This window comes from Wolffia australiana, chromosome 12 (assembly GCF_029677425.1).
Source record: "Wolffia australiana isolate 7733 chromosome 12, ASM2967742v1".
In the NCBI taxonomy this organism is placed as follows: Eukaryota; Viridiplantae; Streptophyta; class Magnoliopsida; order Alismatales; family Araceae; genus Wolffia; species Wolffia australiana.
In genome coordinates, this window is record NC_135846.1 from 13,898,797 (window position 1) to 13,916,553 (window position 17,757).

Consider the following 17,757-nt stretch of genomic DNA (forward strand, 5'->3'; position numbering starts at 1 on the left):
TTGGCTTATGTCAATTATGATACATAGAAGCTGAATAAGGGTCAATTTATGCTTGAGCTTCTAAAATTCCAAGCACCTCCTTTAAATATATATATACATGTGTATGTATAAAAATACCTCCGCTGAGCGCATTGATCTTATTTTTGTCTTCATCTCTCATGCACAAAAAAATTGAGAAATTTCTCAGTCTTCTATACCATGCAGTGGGAATTTTTTTATCAATTCATTTTATTATTCTCTATCTTCAAGTAAGGATTCAGCATGCCCTTGACATGATTCATGTACTACTTTTCAATTTGCATTCATTTTTCAACAATATTATTTTTCCAAATATGTGATTTCCATTTACTTCTAAAAATCAAAGCTCAAAGATAAAAGATGTGGACCAACTTTGCTCTTCATCTCTAAGAGTGAAAGGAAATAATCACATATTTATAAAATTCATGAAAGTGAAGAGTTTGTCAATTAAGATAATATATCTAATTGTTTTTTTGGTTCTTCCAGATATAATATGTCAAAGTTAGGGTACGATTTAATTGTATGATGATTAATTTTAAAATTTGATCTCTCATCAATAGAACCATTAGGTTTATTAAGTGAAATGACGGAGCTAAATATTTTTAATAGTGGCATTTATTTCCTAAATTTTGGTTTATAATCTAATATTCAGGATATTGTTCTCTATTATTTGAAGCCTTTCCTCTATCTTCTTTATCTTCATTTGCATGTTTCTAATTGATCTTCTACTATTATAAGTGATATATATTCAATTAAATTTTAGGAAAGATTAAGAGTGTGAGTGACGGAAAACTAGAATCTTATCTGGCCTTGGTGTCTCGAATGACTTCATATGACTTATGGAAATATTAAAACATGATTAGAAGGAGAGATAAAATCACCAAATTAAAAGACAAAAATCCTTGATGGCTACCATTATTGGTAACAAATCCAATTGATAACTCAAATTTATGGTTTTGATTTGTCATTGGTTCTTTGAGTTAAAGTTATAAAAATATAAGCTATTACTCACATAAATAAATCTAGCTTGTGACGAGTACGGATTGTCTTATTTAAATGGCAATTAATGAGATGAAGGATATACATATAACATATGGGATAGAGAGACGAGAAAAATGTGAAGGGATGGGGTGATAATTATTAATAATATTACAATGATTAATATAAATTATAATAGGCAGAAGATATCAATATGAGCAAGATAACCAGAAAGAGCAGAACAGAGGATGAAGTGATGATAACAATATAAGAATAGAGATGGATAGATAGGTAGTATGTGATGAAAAAGAGATTTAATTGAGTGAGATGATGGAAACATGATAAAGATATGATGATGTAAATATGTAAGACATAGCGGAAAGTCAGAAGAAATGATGTGATGGTAATATTTGATGATAATATGGATATATGTGAAAGATGATGACGAAAATTAACAAAGTAAGACAAGTATGATTACTTTAGATCCTTAAGTTCTTCCAGCACCACATTATTTGTAACTTCAGGTGAGCTCTGTCTCTCCTAAAATGCCCAAAACACCACAAATGAGCTTGATGGATCTAAAAACTCACTTTCCATTAAAAATGCCCACAATGTAGCAAGCAGGTGTGAAGATGAACTTTTCAAAGATCCACTCCTCAATCTATAGATCTGAGGACCTGGATGGAAAGAGGAGAGAAAGATGAAGCTGCCTGAAAAAACTAGTGCAGCCAGAATTTTACATCTTCAGATATCAAACTCCGAAGTTGAAGAAATATTGGTCGTCCATTTGATTAAATATTCTTTCTTCTAGTTAATGCCATTGTTGATTCATCTTTTTTTGTTTCTGGCATTTGAATTGTGATATATTATGTTTTATGATTGACACCATTATTCATCCTTTTCCATGATCATTGGCTTTGAGACTGTCATGTGTCATGTGCAAAAAAGATAAACATAGGGTACATTAGATAAATAATCAGAGTGATATGGGGACATGTTGCCACATACCACATCAACATTTTTCATTTTTTCCTAGTGACAGGCTGTCACATGTCATCCTGGAAATGTAAAAAAAGATACACAATGATTGCATGATGTGGTGATGTAAACTGTGGTGCCTCATTAACATGTTTTTTCTCTCGACCAACTGAATGGCATAGCACCACCACACCTTTTTTTGACTCTTCTACTTCTAAAAACACATTAAACTTATAATTTTTCCTTGTTATCCGCACGCCCATTTATACAGATTTTAATTGTGTCTTTTCCCTATTGCTTTATGCCACTACAGGGATTAAAACAATAAAAGACATTAGCTAAGGATTGGCAATTTTAGCATTGTGATTTGGTGTTGCTATAATGGTACTTTACTGTAATAATTAGGTGCAGTAATCTTTGCTGGAATCATGATTGGTTGAGATTTGACAGAATTGAATGATGACTTGGGAGGGAGAATTAAGACTGAAAAAGATTAAACAAATTCCATCTAGATAAACAATTAAGTCATTAAAATATATAAAATGTAGGGTCCAACTTCGAAAATTAATATCTTTCTGAATATAACGTCTTTAAGAATATGTTGGAAAAAGACCAATAAATCCACAAAAATCATAATATCCTTTAAAAATATATAATCATTTTATGATTGAAAACAAACATATATACTTAGTTTAATTCAGAAAAATGTAAATTCATGGTATTGACCTAATCATCGAGTTATCAGTAACCTACATATTGATGTTTAACATATTATATGAATAATTCTAAAACTTGGTATGTTTTAAAATATTATTCTCTTTTTTGAAAAAAATACTTCGCAACAAAAATCTTAGGCCAGCTTATTTCCTTCCAGGAATCAAATTTATATCACCACAAATGACTATGTGCTCTCTCAAATTAATGCATTACTTCTGTTTTCAGGAATGGTGATATTAATCCATGTAAAATGTTAAATACACCATGTGCTATTTCGTTGTCATCTTCTTCTATTGCTGTTACTAATGATCGAAATGGAGAAAATGTAGCTCTTTAAAAAGTCTTGTAGAGGTGGTTCATTACTTCACTCTTACAGGACCAGATATTGGTTTTGCTATCAAATTTTTTTTTCAGTCATTTACAATTCGGACCTCTACATTTCAACCTAAAACGATGCTGAATGGGCTGGTTCAAACATTGATCATCGCTCCGCAGGTGGTTGCTTAATCTATATAGGAAAAAATATTGTCTTTTGGAGTATACAAATGCAACATACTGTTGCAATACCAAGCATTGAATCTGAATACAAATAGTTTGCAAAAAATGCTGCTGATATTATTTGGATTCAGTATCTACTTCTATATTTTCAAATGAAAACTCAAGGCCACAAATTCTGAACTGTCACATTCATTTTTCTCTTTCTGTCTCTATTCTTCTTGCAAGAGGATTTACAGAGACTACTGCAGTGCTTCATAACTTCACAGTAGACGATATTTCCCTCTCTAAATCTGCTCTCTCAGTCTCTACGAAACTGAAACAATAATTGGGTTCATTTAATAGTCCTCGGTACGACCCATGTAGGAATAAACTAACAAAAGTTTATTATTTGTTTATATTAATGGGCCTTGAAACGACATCTCAACTATCTTACTAGGGTTTGTAGGAATAGCGAAAAGTCGGCACTGAGCAACATAATTTTCTACAACTTGTACGTACTATTTTTGGGTAGTGCTTTAAATGTCTTACAAATTTAGAATTGTCAACACTTCCCCAACCTTCTGTCGACGTTAATACGCAACATTCATTGGGGAGAGAGGAAAGCGAGAAAGAGAGAAGAAATAGACCAAATTGAAATAGACCAAGATGGAAAAGAGAGAAAGCGAAAGCATGAGAAGAGAGAGAAAGTAGAGGAGAGATGAGAGAGAAAGCAGAGGAGAGATGAGAGAGAAATTGAGGATAGGTGAGAGTGAAATAAAGGAGGGTTGACAAAGAAAGTCGAGGAGAGATGAGAGAGAAAGGACAAATAAAAAAAACACATAGGGACAGAGATATTAACCGAATAGAAGATGCAAAGAGAAAATGACGTAGAAATGAAAAGAAGTGCGAGTCAACAGAGGAAAGAGAAGAAAGAGAGGGAAGCAGGCGAAGGGAGCAGGAGATAGAAAGGGAGAGTAAGCGAAAGTGTGAGATGAGAGAGAAATAAGAGTAGATGGGAGATGAGAGAGAAAACTGAGAGAGTGAGAAATAGGGATGTATTCCCCGGAGAGAAGATAAAAAGAAAAAAGAAGATATGGGAATGGAAGAAAATAGGGGAAATAAAAAATTAGGCAGGGAAAGAAAGAGAGAAGATAGAAAAATAGAATAGAAGAATGAAAAATAAGACACAGGGAGAAGAAAGAGGACATGATAAGAAATAGGATAAACAATGAGAGAGAGAGAATAACATGGAGAGAAAATGGAGATGGAGAGAAATATGGCATGAGTAGAGAGAGGAGAGAAGATATGAAACAGAGGGGGAAAGAAAATAGAGAAAAAAGAAAAAAAAGAGGGGATAATGAGATAAGAGAAAATAATAGATATTTTTAATAATTGGAGGGATAATACAAAGAGAAAAGGCAAGACACATTGACAACAGAAATAAATGGAAGAAAAATTGTAGTCAGAGAAAAAAGAGAAATACGAAATAGAGAGAGGAATAGAGAAGAGGGATAAAATAGAAAAAATAGAAAAAGAAAGTTAGAGGAATGGGAGAGAAAATGAAGAAATTAGACAGAGAGGGAGAGAGAAAATAGAGAAATAGACACAGTGAAAGAGAAGAGAGAAAACAGAGTAATTAGATACAGAGAGGGAGAGAGGAATTAGATAAAACAGAGAATTAGACAGAGGGTGAGAGAAGAGAGAGAAAACAGAGAAGTATACAAAGAGAAGGGGAGAGAGGAGAGAGAAGTTAGACAAAAAGATAGAGATAGAAGAGAGAGAAAAGCAGAAAATAGACAGAGTAACGGAAAAGAGAGAGAAAATAGAGTAGACAAAGAGGAGTTAAAAGAGAGAGAAAAGAGAGAAATTAGATACAGAGAGGGAGAGAGAAGAGAGAAAACAGAGAGAGAGGAAAAGAGAAGAGAGGGAAAACAAAGAGAGAGAAAAGAGAGAGAGAGAGAGAAGAGAGGGAAAACAAAGAGAGGGAGAGGGAAGAGAGTGAAAACGAGAGAGAGGGAAGAGAGAAAACGAGAGTGGGAGAGGGAAGAGAGAGAAAACGAGAGAGGGAGAGGGAAGAGAGAGAAAACAGAGAGAGGGAGAGAGAAGAGACAGAAAACAGAGAGAGGGAGAGAGAAGAGACAGAAAACAGAGAGAGGGAGAGAGAAAACAGAGAGAGGGAGAGAGAAAACAGAGAGAGGGAGAGAGAAGAGAGAGAAAACAGAGAGAGGGAGAGAGAAGAGAGAGAAAACAGAGAGAGGGAGAGAGAAGAGAGAGAAAACAGAGAGAGGAGAGAGGAGATAGAGAAAAAACAGAGAGAGGAGAGAGGAGAGAGAGAAAACGGAGAGAGGAGAGAGAAGATAGAGAGAAAACGGAGAGAGGAGAGAGAAGATAGAGAGAAAACGGAGAGAGGAGAGAGAAGATAGAGAGAAAACGGAGAGAGGAGAGAGAAGATAGAGAGAAAACGGAGAGAGGAGAGAGAAGATAGAGAGAAAACGGAGAGAGGAGAGAGAAGATAGAGAAAACAGTGAGAGGAGAGAGAAGAGAGAGAGAAAACAGAGAGAGGGAGAGGGAAAACAGAGAGAGGGAGAGAGGAAACAGAGAGAGGGAGAGAGAAAACAGAGAGAGGGAGAGAGAAAACAAAGAGAGAGAGGGAAGAGAAAGATTGTACTTAAAAAAAAGAGTCAAAGAGAGAGAGAGAGGACGGTGGATCGATGATCCTTAGTACCGGCTTCGGTTCGCAGAGGAGGCAGATCGTCTGATAAATCTCATTGGCACTGTCGACGCGTCTTCCCCCCTCCTCCGCCGCAGGCCCCCCCCCCCTCCCACACTCTCCTCCGACACCACTAATTCCACGGCCGCCCGCCATGGAAACGTCGGACTCGCCCTACACGTCTTCCCCAGAAGGCCCAACCAAGCGGTCAATCCCCGCTAGATCACCCGGAGCCGGTGAGATCTCGCCCTTCTCCGTAATTTAGCTGCTAATATCTCCGCTTTATTCGTTTTCTTTGATTGTTTTGCATCTTTTTAGATCCTCGAAATCTTTGCACTTTACTTTAGTTTTGATGATTTCCGCGGATATAATTTCTTTTGACGGATCTTATTGCCAGATCTCGTCTTGATTACGCTTCGTGTAACCCTGAATTCGTTTGTTCGTCTGTTAAATGATTATCTCAGTTGTTGGCTTTTAGGGTTTGCCGCCGCGAAGTCACTTTTTCTTTTAAATCTTAAAAGTTTGGTCAATTTACGTTCGCTAGTTGCTCGTCGGCGAGATCATAATCGCTAACCAAGTTACGCGGCCTGGAGTGATTTTATCTCGCCTAGTTCTCCAGCTCTCGTGGCTGCTACCTAGCACAAGCGGTTCATGGGACGGGGAAAGAGCCTGTTTATGCACGCGGGTCCTGGTCAAAATGTAATTTTTCTTAAGTAAATCGTACCTTGGAACGTTTATTCCTCGGATTTCTAAAATCATGAGACTCTTGTTCATACGATTGTACTTTTTTCTCTCTTATGCGGCTTACCGTTGGTTCCTTCGTCGACGAAGGAACCATTATAATTGAACTCTTGTTCGCTGGATTTTTCGAGAGGGGGCAATTATAATTGAAGTTTCTGTTACAGAACTAAACAACTCTTTCTTAAAAGAAAAACTATTTAATTATTTCCACTCATCGTCTGATCATTACACGGGCGTATTTATTTTAGCTTCTTGGTATGTCAAAGCCATTGACAGGGCGATAGCTCGTTAAGATCCGGGATATTTGTACATCACATGATCAGAATGATAAGATGCATAGTCTCGTAAAGATCCTGGATCTCTAGGACTCTGCCCTCGATCCATCATACTAGATACCACCAAACAATGGATTTCTACCTTGGTTTCAGCATAAACTCCTACTTTAGTTTGCTATGTTGAAAATTAAATCCACCTTTATTGTTGATTTCCTATGGAGGGCTTACTAATACGTCGACTTTTTTTAGATGACAAAGATAAATCCACCTACATTAGGTTCCTTGTGTCGAACTCGGAGGCGGGAAGTATCATCGGAAAGGGTGGATCAACTATCATGGAGTTTCAATCACAGTCAGGGGCTCGTATACAATTATCCCGTAATCATGAGTTCTTCCCTGGTACGTCAGATCGAATCATCATGATTTCTGGGGCATTCCTCGATATAGTGAAGGCGATGGAACTTATTCTTCAGAAATTACTTACCGAGGTAATTTGATCTCTGCCCAGCCATCAAGCAAGATCACAATCCGTTCGCTCTCACATTCTTGAAAGTTTCTTATTTTACATTTTTAAAATTTTTTTTTTCTTTCGTAGTCGCGTGGTTGGTTCAGAGTAATTTTTTTCTTATTTACATTTGCTTTGAGAGTTCAATGAAAACTTCTTGGCGTGCAGTCTGAAGAGGCAACTGATCCTGAGAACAAACCCAAAGTGAGAATCATCGTACCGAATAGCTGCTGCGGGGGTATTATTGGGAAGGGAGGCTCTACAATAAAGTAAGCCGCTGTTCCTTATTGTTTATTTTCTCTCTTTTCCTCTCAACCCTTTATTTCTTTGATTGGCGGGTTATTGCGACAATTTTGTTGTTGGACAACTCATGTGTCAGTTCACATCTTAGTGCTGTTTGGTTGTTATTCTGAAATTCGCTGGGATTATGCAGCATGGCTGTTTGGTTAAACTCATTAGCCTTTTTTAGATGATTATTCTCATTAGTATCATGTGCTAAATTGATAAATTGTTTATCGTCATATCTTTTTGATTTTTACGCTATTCTGCGATACCACCATACTCTTGCTTTTGGTGTCGCCATGTGATCATTTATTACCGTTGTCTGGCATTGCCCTGATGTCTATTAGAGATGGTTGGGCTCATGTTGTATACTAATTGATATATGATGCCGGTGTTCTCTGTTTTTTAGAATTCTGAGATTACACAGTAGTTTATGCTTCGCCCTGGGAACATTCTGTCATTGATAACAATATTTGTACCCCTTTATTTTGACATTCACCTCATTGGTGTTTTATTTTTATTTATTGCTTTCCAGTTTTCCCAAAAAAAAATATTACAGTCAAGAAAAATGTGAAGACTACCTTTGCTGAGAGTCTCATAGGCAGATGACAGATGTGTTGTTATGTGGTTTCTGTTAGAGACAAATCCCTGGAGAGAAGCTACATTTGAAGTGCCTACTAAGAGAGGAAATGAATGTTAACCTCATTTGTAATGTGGGGAATTGTCAAATATAATAAGAACTGGTGGAGTTCTTGTCAAGAGGAGAGATGTAGAGTGAAGGAAGAGCGGGATGGGGGATGATTGGTCAGGTGAAGGGAGAGGAGAAGGGAAGTTTTGTGCTGGGGTCAGTATTCTAGGTGGACCTGTGGAATAAGTTTTGACCTGTAAATAGATGCATCTGCTTGACTTTCGGAAGGTGATAGAGGCTGTGAGTAGTAGGTAGAACAAGAGCAACCTCACGGGTTGTGCCTGCCAAACCAGTAGTGCAACCTTTGATTTGCTTTAAAGACCCACTTGTACTCGGTTGGACTAGCTGTTGAGAATTATATTCAGAGTTTTGTGGAACGTTGGGCCATGAGCACTCTGATAACGTCCTACCAAGGACTTATTATGGTAAGAAAAGACGCAAGCAAAACCCAGCATATGAGGGCTGCTAAGGTGCAATGAATCTTCAAACGAATAAAGGTGGGAAAAGTCGGGCTATAAATAAGAGGGGAAGAGCACGTGATCAGGAATCAAGAAGTTTTTTGCGGGCTATTAAGGCTGATGGTGGGGGAGATTCTTCCAACTTCGATCATGGGGAAAGGTCCGATCTGGTTCTACCTCATTCTCGCCTCTGAGAGAAACTGGTGCGGTTCTTTATTGACCTCTCCCCTCATCAAATTATAGTAAAAGTTCCACGATTTTTGTACTTCATTCTGGTGATGTTCTTAATTGGTTCTATTGCAAGATCTTTCCACACACCCTACGTCAGGAACTATCCTGAAACATTTCACTGTTTTCCATATTGAGAACTCGGTCTTCAAAATTAGTTACTGTTCTTGAAATTTTATTCAAGCCTTGCTGATATTGATCCAGGTCTGGTACGTTACGTTCTCCATATGTCAACTGAATGAAGAGCTCTTGAAACGGTCTCATCTGGAGGCAGAGCTAGCTCTAAGACTGTAAGTTCGGCTCTGGAAAGAACGGTGCGTCTCCATAGGTATCCCATCACTAAGGTCGAAATAAGAATGAAGAGGTTCATGTAATAAGTTGGGCGGATGACTTTTATAAACTTACAAATAATAGGTGGACATAAGTCACATTAGTGGTTGGGCTGGGGCTTCTGTAATGGTATCGGTATTTAAACTGGTCCAGACATAAAGCGGCGGAACCTTTCGTCCTATCCAAGCCCTAGTTGTCACAGTACTGGAATTGGAGGAAGCTCTGGAGATTGTGTTACTTGTTATCGCCGAACCTATGCAAAGTCAAAGAAGCATTGGTCAACTTAAGTGGCACATGTGTTTTCATCTAATAAGATGGGCCTTAACTCACGACATTCAAAAACCTTGGAGTAAATTTGCTTCGGCGACGGGGCTGGAATGTAGGAGCGTCTGGATCCAGATTGGCGAGAGGGCCGATGGAGCTTCTTGATCTGTTCTCCTCTGTTCTTGATCTTGCCTCCTTTTTCTCCTTTCCCTGACCTACTGATCACGAGCCTGCAATCTGACTAATGTCTTTGAGTTGGATATTGAGAGCAAGAAGCAGATCAGACTGCAGGAGAGGATTAAATCATCCTCATACAATTTTATAGTTATAAGGAATGGGTTGATCACCGATTTCGGGTGATCTTCCCTCTTTCATTAAAAAAAAAGGGAATCATTGCCATATATCTGGAGATAACCTTGAGTGCAGAGTCATATCTTGAAATATTTCTCATGGTCGCAGGCACGATATTTAATGTTATCTGCTGATAAGCATCTTCCAAGGACGTACCAGAGAAGACGAAGGGGCGCCCGTTGACAAGCTCCCCGAAGAAGATGAAGCATCACACGTATGGATCGCCATAAGTACGTGGGATATTTTGAATAACATGGCGGGAGGAGAGGCTACAAATAAAAAATGGAAATAACAAGGAGGCCATCGAGCTATCTTCTTGGTCGCCTGGACGTGGTCTGGTGGGAGATTCTCTGCACCAGAAGGGGCGAGGCCGATTCGGCCGCAACCCTCCCTTATTCCCTGAGTGTACTCCTCCCATCCTCCCTTCTCCCCTCACGAAATTTCCTCCTTGTGTTGTCATCCCCTTTTGCAAGACGTCAACGTGGGTTTATCAGGCATTCTACCACCCTACGTGAGCGATTACCGTTCTTCAGGGGAGATTACTGGAAACCCTTAAGGATCGACCAGGGGAGTCTTATCATCTGCTCACTGAGGCACTTTTTAGAAGTAATCAGCACCCAATTGTCTTTACAAAAATTACATCACGATAGATAAACTAATGTACGATAGGCTCTTGAGTAACGTCTATATCCATTTAGGGCATTGAAATAGCCTGTAAAGCATATAGATATTGTATGGAAAGCGAATGTGGGAACTATTCCAAAATTCCTGAATTTTAATTGTCCGGTCTAGGTCAACGATATCCTACGTAATAGAATGAACAAAATATTTACTTTTACTTCATCAAATGGTCACCCAGGTACCCCTGTATATACAGGGATAGTAATATGGGCCTTACATTGGTGGCCTATCATAACGTGCTGTTAATGAGTTGGGGGAAATACAAGGCTAGAAATAAACGTCTGCAGCTAACATTAAAAAAATTTCTTTGATAAAGCCAAACTATTCTTTCCTTGTATTAACTAGTTTCTGTTATTGTTAATGGAATAAAAATTCATCTTTTATCAGGTCTCTTATTGAAGAGTCTGGAGCTGGTATCAAGATATCGCCGCAGGATCATGCTTATGTGGGGCTAAACGACAGACTAGTGACATTGACTGGGTCTCTTGAGGAGAGAATGAGTGCCTTATATCTTATTATGTCAAAATTGGTGGAGGACTACCATTACTCGCAATCATTCAGTTCTCCGTTTTCTTATGCTGGTAAGGGTTTGTCATGTCATGAAGTTCTTTGCTTATCGTTCTTATGTGCGGATGCCTTGGGAGAATCAGTTCATCCAGATTCCAGTTTTTTTACCACTGTCATCTTTTAGACGATTGTTGGTTTTTCTTTCATCGAGTTTCTGATCATGTCACGCTTATTCCTTGGTCAGTATTGCAAACATTAAATTTGATTTCTTGGTTACTCTAAATTTTGTCTTTAGGCCTTAATTTATCAGGTATGCATGGTGTTCCGGTTGGGTTCGTTATTCCTCCTGTCGCATATAACACAATTAGCTATGGACCCAACGGTGCAGGTGTTAAATACCCAAATAATAAGGTTTGTTCTCTCCTACCCCTTGGTTTTCCTCATCGTAATATTTTCTTCTTCAAGTATCCTTTCATTTTATTTTCATGGAATTAAACCATCAAAATTACCTCTCTTCATTCAGGTTGTAATCCTTTCAGGCTACTCTAGTCCTTAATAACGATATATTTTCACTTCCTAAAACCGGAATCATTTTTTAAGAGGTTTTCTCATGGACTTTCAAAGCATATTATTAGTGTTTGGCATTCGTTAATGTCAACGTCATCTACCCTCATTGACGTTGATGAATTTTAGGGCGGTTGATGACAATGTTGATGTGGTTAGTGTTGATGGTTGATAAAAATGTTGATGAACTGTTGATGTAGTCCATCACTGGCAGCCGTTGATGTTGATGCTGTTATTGGCTATTCATAAACCCCTCGTCACTGTCGTGGAAGACATTGTTATGAATTTCTAGCATCAGTGTCATCTGGACACGGTGAACTGTGCATTTTAGCCTGCCAGTATTATTCTCCCATCCTCTAATGGATTCTTGAAACGTGATGTTTACAGGGACTTATGCCTCAAGCGCGGGCTCCGGGTGTTTCCCAAGATGCCAATTCTGATTCTCTCACCATTGGAGTCGCTGACGAGCACATTGGTGCTATTGTTGGTCGTGGGGGAAAGAATATAATGGAATTGAGTCAGGTGCGGTACTTGCTCTTCCTCAGAAAAAGGAAATAATAGTTTAAAGTATCAGATTGAAAAGACTTTTTTCTCAGGCTAGCGGAGCCAAGATCAAGATATCAGACAGAGGGGATTTCATGTCTGGAACTACAGAGAGGTGAGAGAATCCTCCCTTTTTCTCCCGCAGCCTGTTAAAATCTGTGTTTTTTTCTCATTCTGGAATCTGGTTTCCGCTGAGGAGCAGGAAGGTGACCATAACAGGCTCACAGGAAGCGATTCGTGTGGCCGAGACTATGATCATGCACAGGATTGCGTCCAGCCCGTCGAGGTGATGCCAAAAATAAATTGTGTGATTTCCCTTTTTCTTTTGATTTCTTTTTTCCCCTCCTGCAACTCGATATTTATTTGTGTTTTTTGGGATGATTCCATAGCTGCATGTTAGAGATCAATCTCTCTGTGTAGTTTTTTAGTAGTGCTATCTGATGAGGCACATTTATGTGCTTTGCTCTCACCCCATGGTAACAACCTTCTTCGTCAGGAAATAAGAATTGAATTAGGTAGAAAATTAATTTTTATGGCATTGACTATCCTGATTGGTGTTCGGGCCATCTTCTAAATTAAAGAGGATCGTTTAACTTCAATTATGGACAAAATATTCCCTTTAAGATATGGTCTTTAATGATAGGCAATGGTTTACCTTCAGTGTAAGAAAATACAAGTATAACATAAGCCGCCAAATTAAAGAGAATAATTTCGTCGACATGGGCAAACCTATCTAATATCTAATTATTTAGTCCCGTGTGGCATAAATTTTCAATTCCTTTCGTCCATAAGATTTTTTGCATTAATGTGTAGAAATGCGTTGCGTCTGAAGAGTAGTTTGATAATATCACTTTGTCACTTGATGACTGTGTTATGGATAAATTAAGCTATTTATACCCAATGACTTTATCTCACGGTAGAATTGTACCTCACAAAAACATTGGATTAAGCTTAGCTTCAGCTTAGCATCGTCTCTCCAACTACTAGAGGCGTCAGCTGCCTCAAGTTAATGAGATAGTTTCTATAATGGGCATCTTCTTTTATAGGGATGCATCAAAGTTAAAGTTTATGTATCCATTGTCGTACTTGCTTCTAAAGATATATTGGCATCCGATGATGAATTCATCATCCCCAAATTGTGCCACCATTAGCTATTACGAGACGAATGATGAAACGATTATAAGGCAATGGCGATAGGATTACTTATTGATTATCTGATGATGATTTGGACAAATGAAGATGACCTGACAATGATACAATTAGCGTTGGATGCTTTGGACGAATTATGCGAACAATGACAATTTATCATTGTCATCCACCTTTCGTCTATTCATTATCGTGTCGGATGCCAAACCCAATATTTGAGCCTGATGAGTTGCTGATCTTGGCGATTTTAATCTGGTTAGATATGAGGAATGTGGCGGCATTGCCTTAGCTTTTTATTGATTTTTTCAAGATTCATTCGCCACATCAGAAGAGTGCAACTAGTGCAATTTTTTCTAATACGAGACTTTCAACCGCAGCCTCAGAATACATATCGAGTTAGTGGTGTTATAATCATCATAATATGAACGGTTAAAAATTATAGATCATGATTGAGCAAATGCCTCTTTGCGTATTTTCAAGATTTCATCCTTTAACTGCTTTATACCTTGTGGTCTACCAATATTTGAGTTTGCTACTGAGCAGACATGTTTGAACATATTACATTATTGAATAAAAATAATTGTATTTGCTTTTAGTTTGACGATTAGTGGCCCGTCTTTATTATTTTGGATATGCCATTGTTATTGTCAACAATTTTGGAAGTCTAAGAACTGTTTATCTCTCTAAGCATGTTATTTCGATGTAAAAAACTGAGTCATAAAGGATTACAGACTCTCCTAAGATTATTTTTGCAGTGTGTTATTGAGGTTGTTTAGGGTTTTATAGGTCACTGAACGAGTTTCTGTCTCCAGTTTTGTTTTATCCGAATCAATGAATCATGTTACCTTAATGTCTGGGCTTTAATCTCCTTAGTATAGTATCAATATCATAAAGCAATATGGTCGGAGATGTCTGAATTTACTGTGTCACAAATTATTTCAATGCATCTTAGGCTTTTGTTAGCGATCCATATACTTTTAATGTAACAATTTCGGTGCTATAGTATGTCCAATAGGTCTAACTATTTTTGTTAGTTTGATTTAGTAATGGGTGAAGAACCGTATTATGAGTTGCAATAAATTATTCATCATAGTATAAAAGGACAAAATCTTAACATACTAGAGTCTTGCTGTGGGTTGACTGATTCACTAGGTAACAATTTTGAGCATTGATTAGCTCAAAATTGTTCCTTTTCACCATTGTGTTAATATTATGAGCAATGTGACATGGTTATTATTTTTCTTTTCTCCAATTTATTTTAGAACAAAGGTGATGATTTTTTAAAAGTTATTTATCGATTAGTCAATATGCTAGAGTAGAACCTGATTGTTACAAGATACCATGGATGAAAGTTTAATGAAATGGTCCTTTTATGTATTTGGAGTAACTAAATAATTGCACAAATGGGATGCACAATCAAATTTTGTTGTTGTCCCCAGTCATGGTTTTTTATCATTATTTATTTCTCCAATTTATTTTAGGATAAAGGTAATGATTTTGTGAAATGATTTATCGATTAATCAACATGAGAAATACATATGATGCAACTGTCCTGGAGTAGAAATTGATTGCTGGAAGTTACCGTAGATGAAAATTTAATGAACTGCTCCTTTTATGTATTTGGAGTAAGCAAAGAATTTAACAAATGAGATGCACACTCTCAATTTTGTTTTGTCTGCACTCATGTTAAGGTTCCTGAGTCCTAGCATCTCTCACATACCTTTCCTTACAAGTCGCTCCTCTTTATGGTTCTCCACTATTTTTTTTTTCTGTTCTGTTGATTTTTATCTGGATTTCATTCAAATATAGCTGATAGCATCTGTAATTTCTATCGGCATCTATTGATTCCCTTGTCTTGATTGTACCAAATGACAATTTTTTTGTTTCTAAAAGCATAAATCTTATGGATTTAAAGTTGGAGTAAGAAGCAGAAGTATTAGGGGCCAAGATATATCACATAAAAGAAATGAACGAAGAGGAAGGATTAAAGAGGTTGATGGGAGATTAAATAAGAAACGTGACCTTTAATTTGAGTTGTCATGGGTTTTCTGAATTGTGTGATTAAACTTGATAAAAGATACAAAACAAACTAATAAATGACAGAAATAACACTTTTGTGATGGAAGGATGATCCTTATCGCCTGGTCAGTGACTAGGCATGGTATCGTCATTCAGTATTGGTTGAACCCAGTAGATTCTTCTGGATTCCTCCGTTAAATTTCACAATTTAGTTCCCAAAACTTTTACATTAACTCTAATTCTGAAAATAATTATCTCCAAAATTTTGGAGTTATTTTGGTGACTTGAATTGAGATACTAATTTATCAAATTTATGATTAATATCTTTCTCAGTATTCCCTTGTGGCTTGTCAACTTCATTCCGAAATTTGACTAATACTGGGTTTATCTATTTCTCCAAGTTTTCACCTTAACTCTCTACATCCCCATTTCAAAGGTAAAACTTTGAATCATCCTTATGTTTGACCTCAAATCATGATGATAACGATTTTAAATCAAATTAACCTTATAAAATGCCTCAATCAACCTGGATATGTATATGGAAGGTTGATAGATATGTGGATACGTCAGATAAACTTATCGTTTTATGGATGGGGGAATGGACTTATGGTGGATGGAGGGATTGTAAATTTATTTATTGGAACATAAATTAAAGAAACACCAGATCAAAAGCATGGTCATAATGTTAGGTTTAATGTTAATTTTAAATTTTCCCCTTAAATAATTTGGATGTTACTATGACATTTAGTTTTCGTCTTGAATTTTACTTTAGAAATGGATATTTCAAAACTGATTATTGAAATCAAAGTTTCTGGAATAGGCTTAGGCTTACTCAAGAAACTGTACTGTGACCTAGACCATTATTCTCTACTCATTTTCCATCTCTCGTACATATAATGCAAGTTTTCCCAAGTAAGATGATCGCATGATTTTGGTGAATATCCATATTTTTAAATTGAGATTTCTTATGTAAAATGATTTTTTGATTGAAAATGATATAATATGATTGAAGGTTGGAATGAGATGGGAGGATATATGGAGACTTTTCTAGCACATGGAATAAAGAGCTATTGCAAAGAAATCACAAAGTAATTAGATGTTATATCACTTTAAATTTTTTCATTATCCATTCTTCATTTTATTTATTAGTATAAAGGAATTTTCAGATAATATAAAATGGTAAGAGTCATGAGAAGTTGGTATATCAAACCAAAGTCCATTCCAATATCCTTTTCTTTCCCCTGGAAATAACCATCTTATATTATTACTTTGGACTATCTTACTTGATTTACTCAGTATTTTGTATCTCACATCTATTCATCCATCTATATCATCGCAGAGACCGAAGGCCTAAATCCAATCCTAGGATGGCACGTAGCTCTCACTACCCACTATAGTTAGTAAAATGTTAGAAACAATATAGGTGTTTATTGAGTGCATTATAGAACTAAATGGTAAGTCTGGTTGGATTGAGATAGGCACATGATTTAGTAAAATTGGAGCCGCGAAAGCAGGGCAGAAGACTAAGGGATTGGCTAGGAAGAGACATGAATGAGCTTGTTAAGTTTAGGAGGATTCAGGGATGCACGCACAGGCCATGGGCTGGACCAGCAACAAGGATGAAGCTTAATAGGATCTGGACAGCTGAAAAATCTGAGTGGATTTTGGGTTTGGGTGGTCAATGGTGTCAGGGGTTCCATGGCCTTAGTTAGAATTCTGAGATGAGTGAGGACTTTCTGGATGTGTAAAGCTGACCCAATAATGAATTGATATCGAACAGAGAGGTTGGGCCAGTTTAGCATTCTTTGCCTGATCGATTTCAATGGGGATTGGGTTTGGATCTAGATACAGTCTAGCAATGGGATTCAATTCAAAAGATGCCTCATGAGAATTTCTGATTTATCAGAAGCAAGAAATAAATCTGACTAGTGGTAGAATATTGAGTTCAAGTTTATTCTTTTCTTTATATGTTCCTTTACTTCGTACCGTTGGATAACCATCCAGAACCTTTTTTATATCAAATTCAGACATCCAAAGTAATTTGGGAACCTCTTGCTTTATGCCTTGTGCTAGCGCACTTAAAGGCGCACCTTAGCTCCCTCTCATAAATTCGTTTCTGCTCCATTATACTACAAAGTTGTGCCTTAGTTTCTTTTAATTTTATTTCATTATTATTTCTTTATTCACTTTGAATTTATTTCATTAGTTTTGAATCGGAGGTGTTTATGGTACAGAAAGACAGGATGTTAGTCCCCATGCAAAGAGGCTCAACAAATATCATATTCAAATGTCGGTAG

At 37.1% G+C, this 17,757-nt stretch overlaps 1 protein-coding gene across 2 annotated transcripts; it reads left to right on the forward strand.

Moving 5' to 3' along the window:
- Positions 1 to 5,790: 5,790 nt before the first annotated feature.
- Positions 5,791 to 12,764, forward strand: BTR1L (binding to TOMV RNA 1L (long form)). Of its 2 annotated transcripts, none has more exons than XM_078583932.1 (8): positions 5,791 to 6,114; positions 7,144 to 7,382; positions 7,568 to 7,668; positions 11,069 to 11,262; positions 11,499 to 11,599; positions 12,140 to 12,274; positions 12,349 to 12,410; positions 12,498 to 12,764. In XM_078583932.1, the coding sequence occupies exons 1-8, from the start codon at positions 6,033 to 6,035 to the stop codon at positions 12,583 to 12,585; spliced, it is 1,002 nt and encodes a 333-aa protein (XP_078440058.1). In that variant the 5' UTR covers positions 5,791 to 6,032; the 3' UTR covers positions 12,586 to 12,764. The 2 variants fall into 2 exon arrangements, with proteins under 2 accessions (XP_078440058.1, XP_078440057.1); XM_078583931.1 differs by having other exon boundaries at positions 5,796 to 6,114; positions 11,484 to 11,599.
- Positions 12,765 to 17,757: the final 4,993 nt, after the last annotated feature.

What these genes read in the sequence shown, in the direction of transcription:
- BTR1L (XM_078583931.1), top strand. Translation starts at nt 6,033, where the DNA reads ATGGAAACGTCGGACTCGCCCTACACGTCTTCCCCAGAAGGCCCAACC. An exon ending in TTCAGAAATTACTTACCGAG is followed by an intron (nt 7,383 to 7,567) that starts GTAATTTGATCT and finishes CTTGGCGTGCAG; the next exon opens with TCTGAAGAGGCAACTGATCC. An exon ending in ATGTCTGGAACTACAGAGAG is followed by an intron (nt 12,411 to 12,497) that starts GTGAGAGAATCC and finishes GCTGAGGAGCAG; the next exon opens with GAAGGTGACCATAACAGGCT.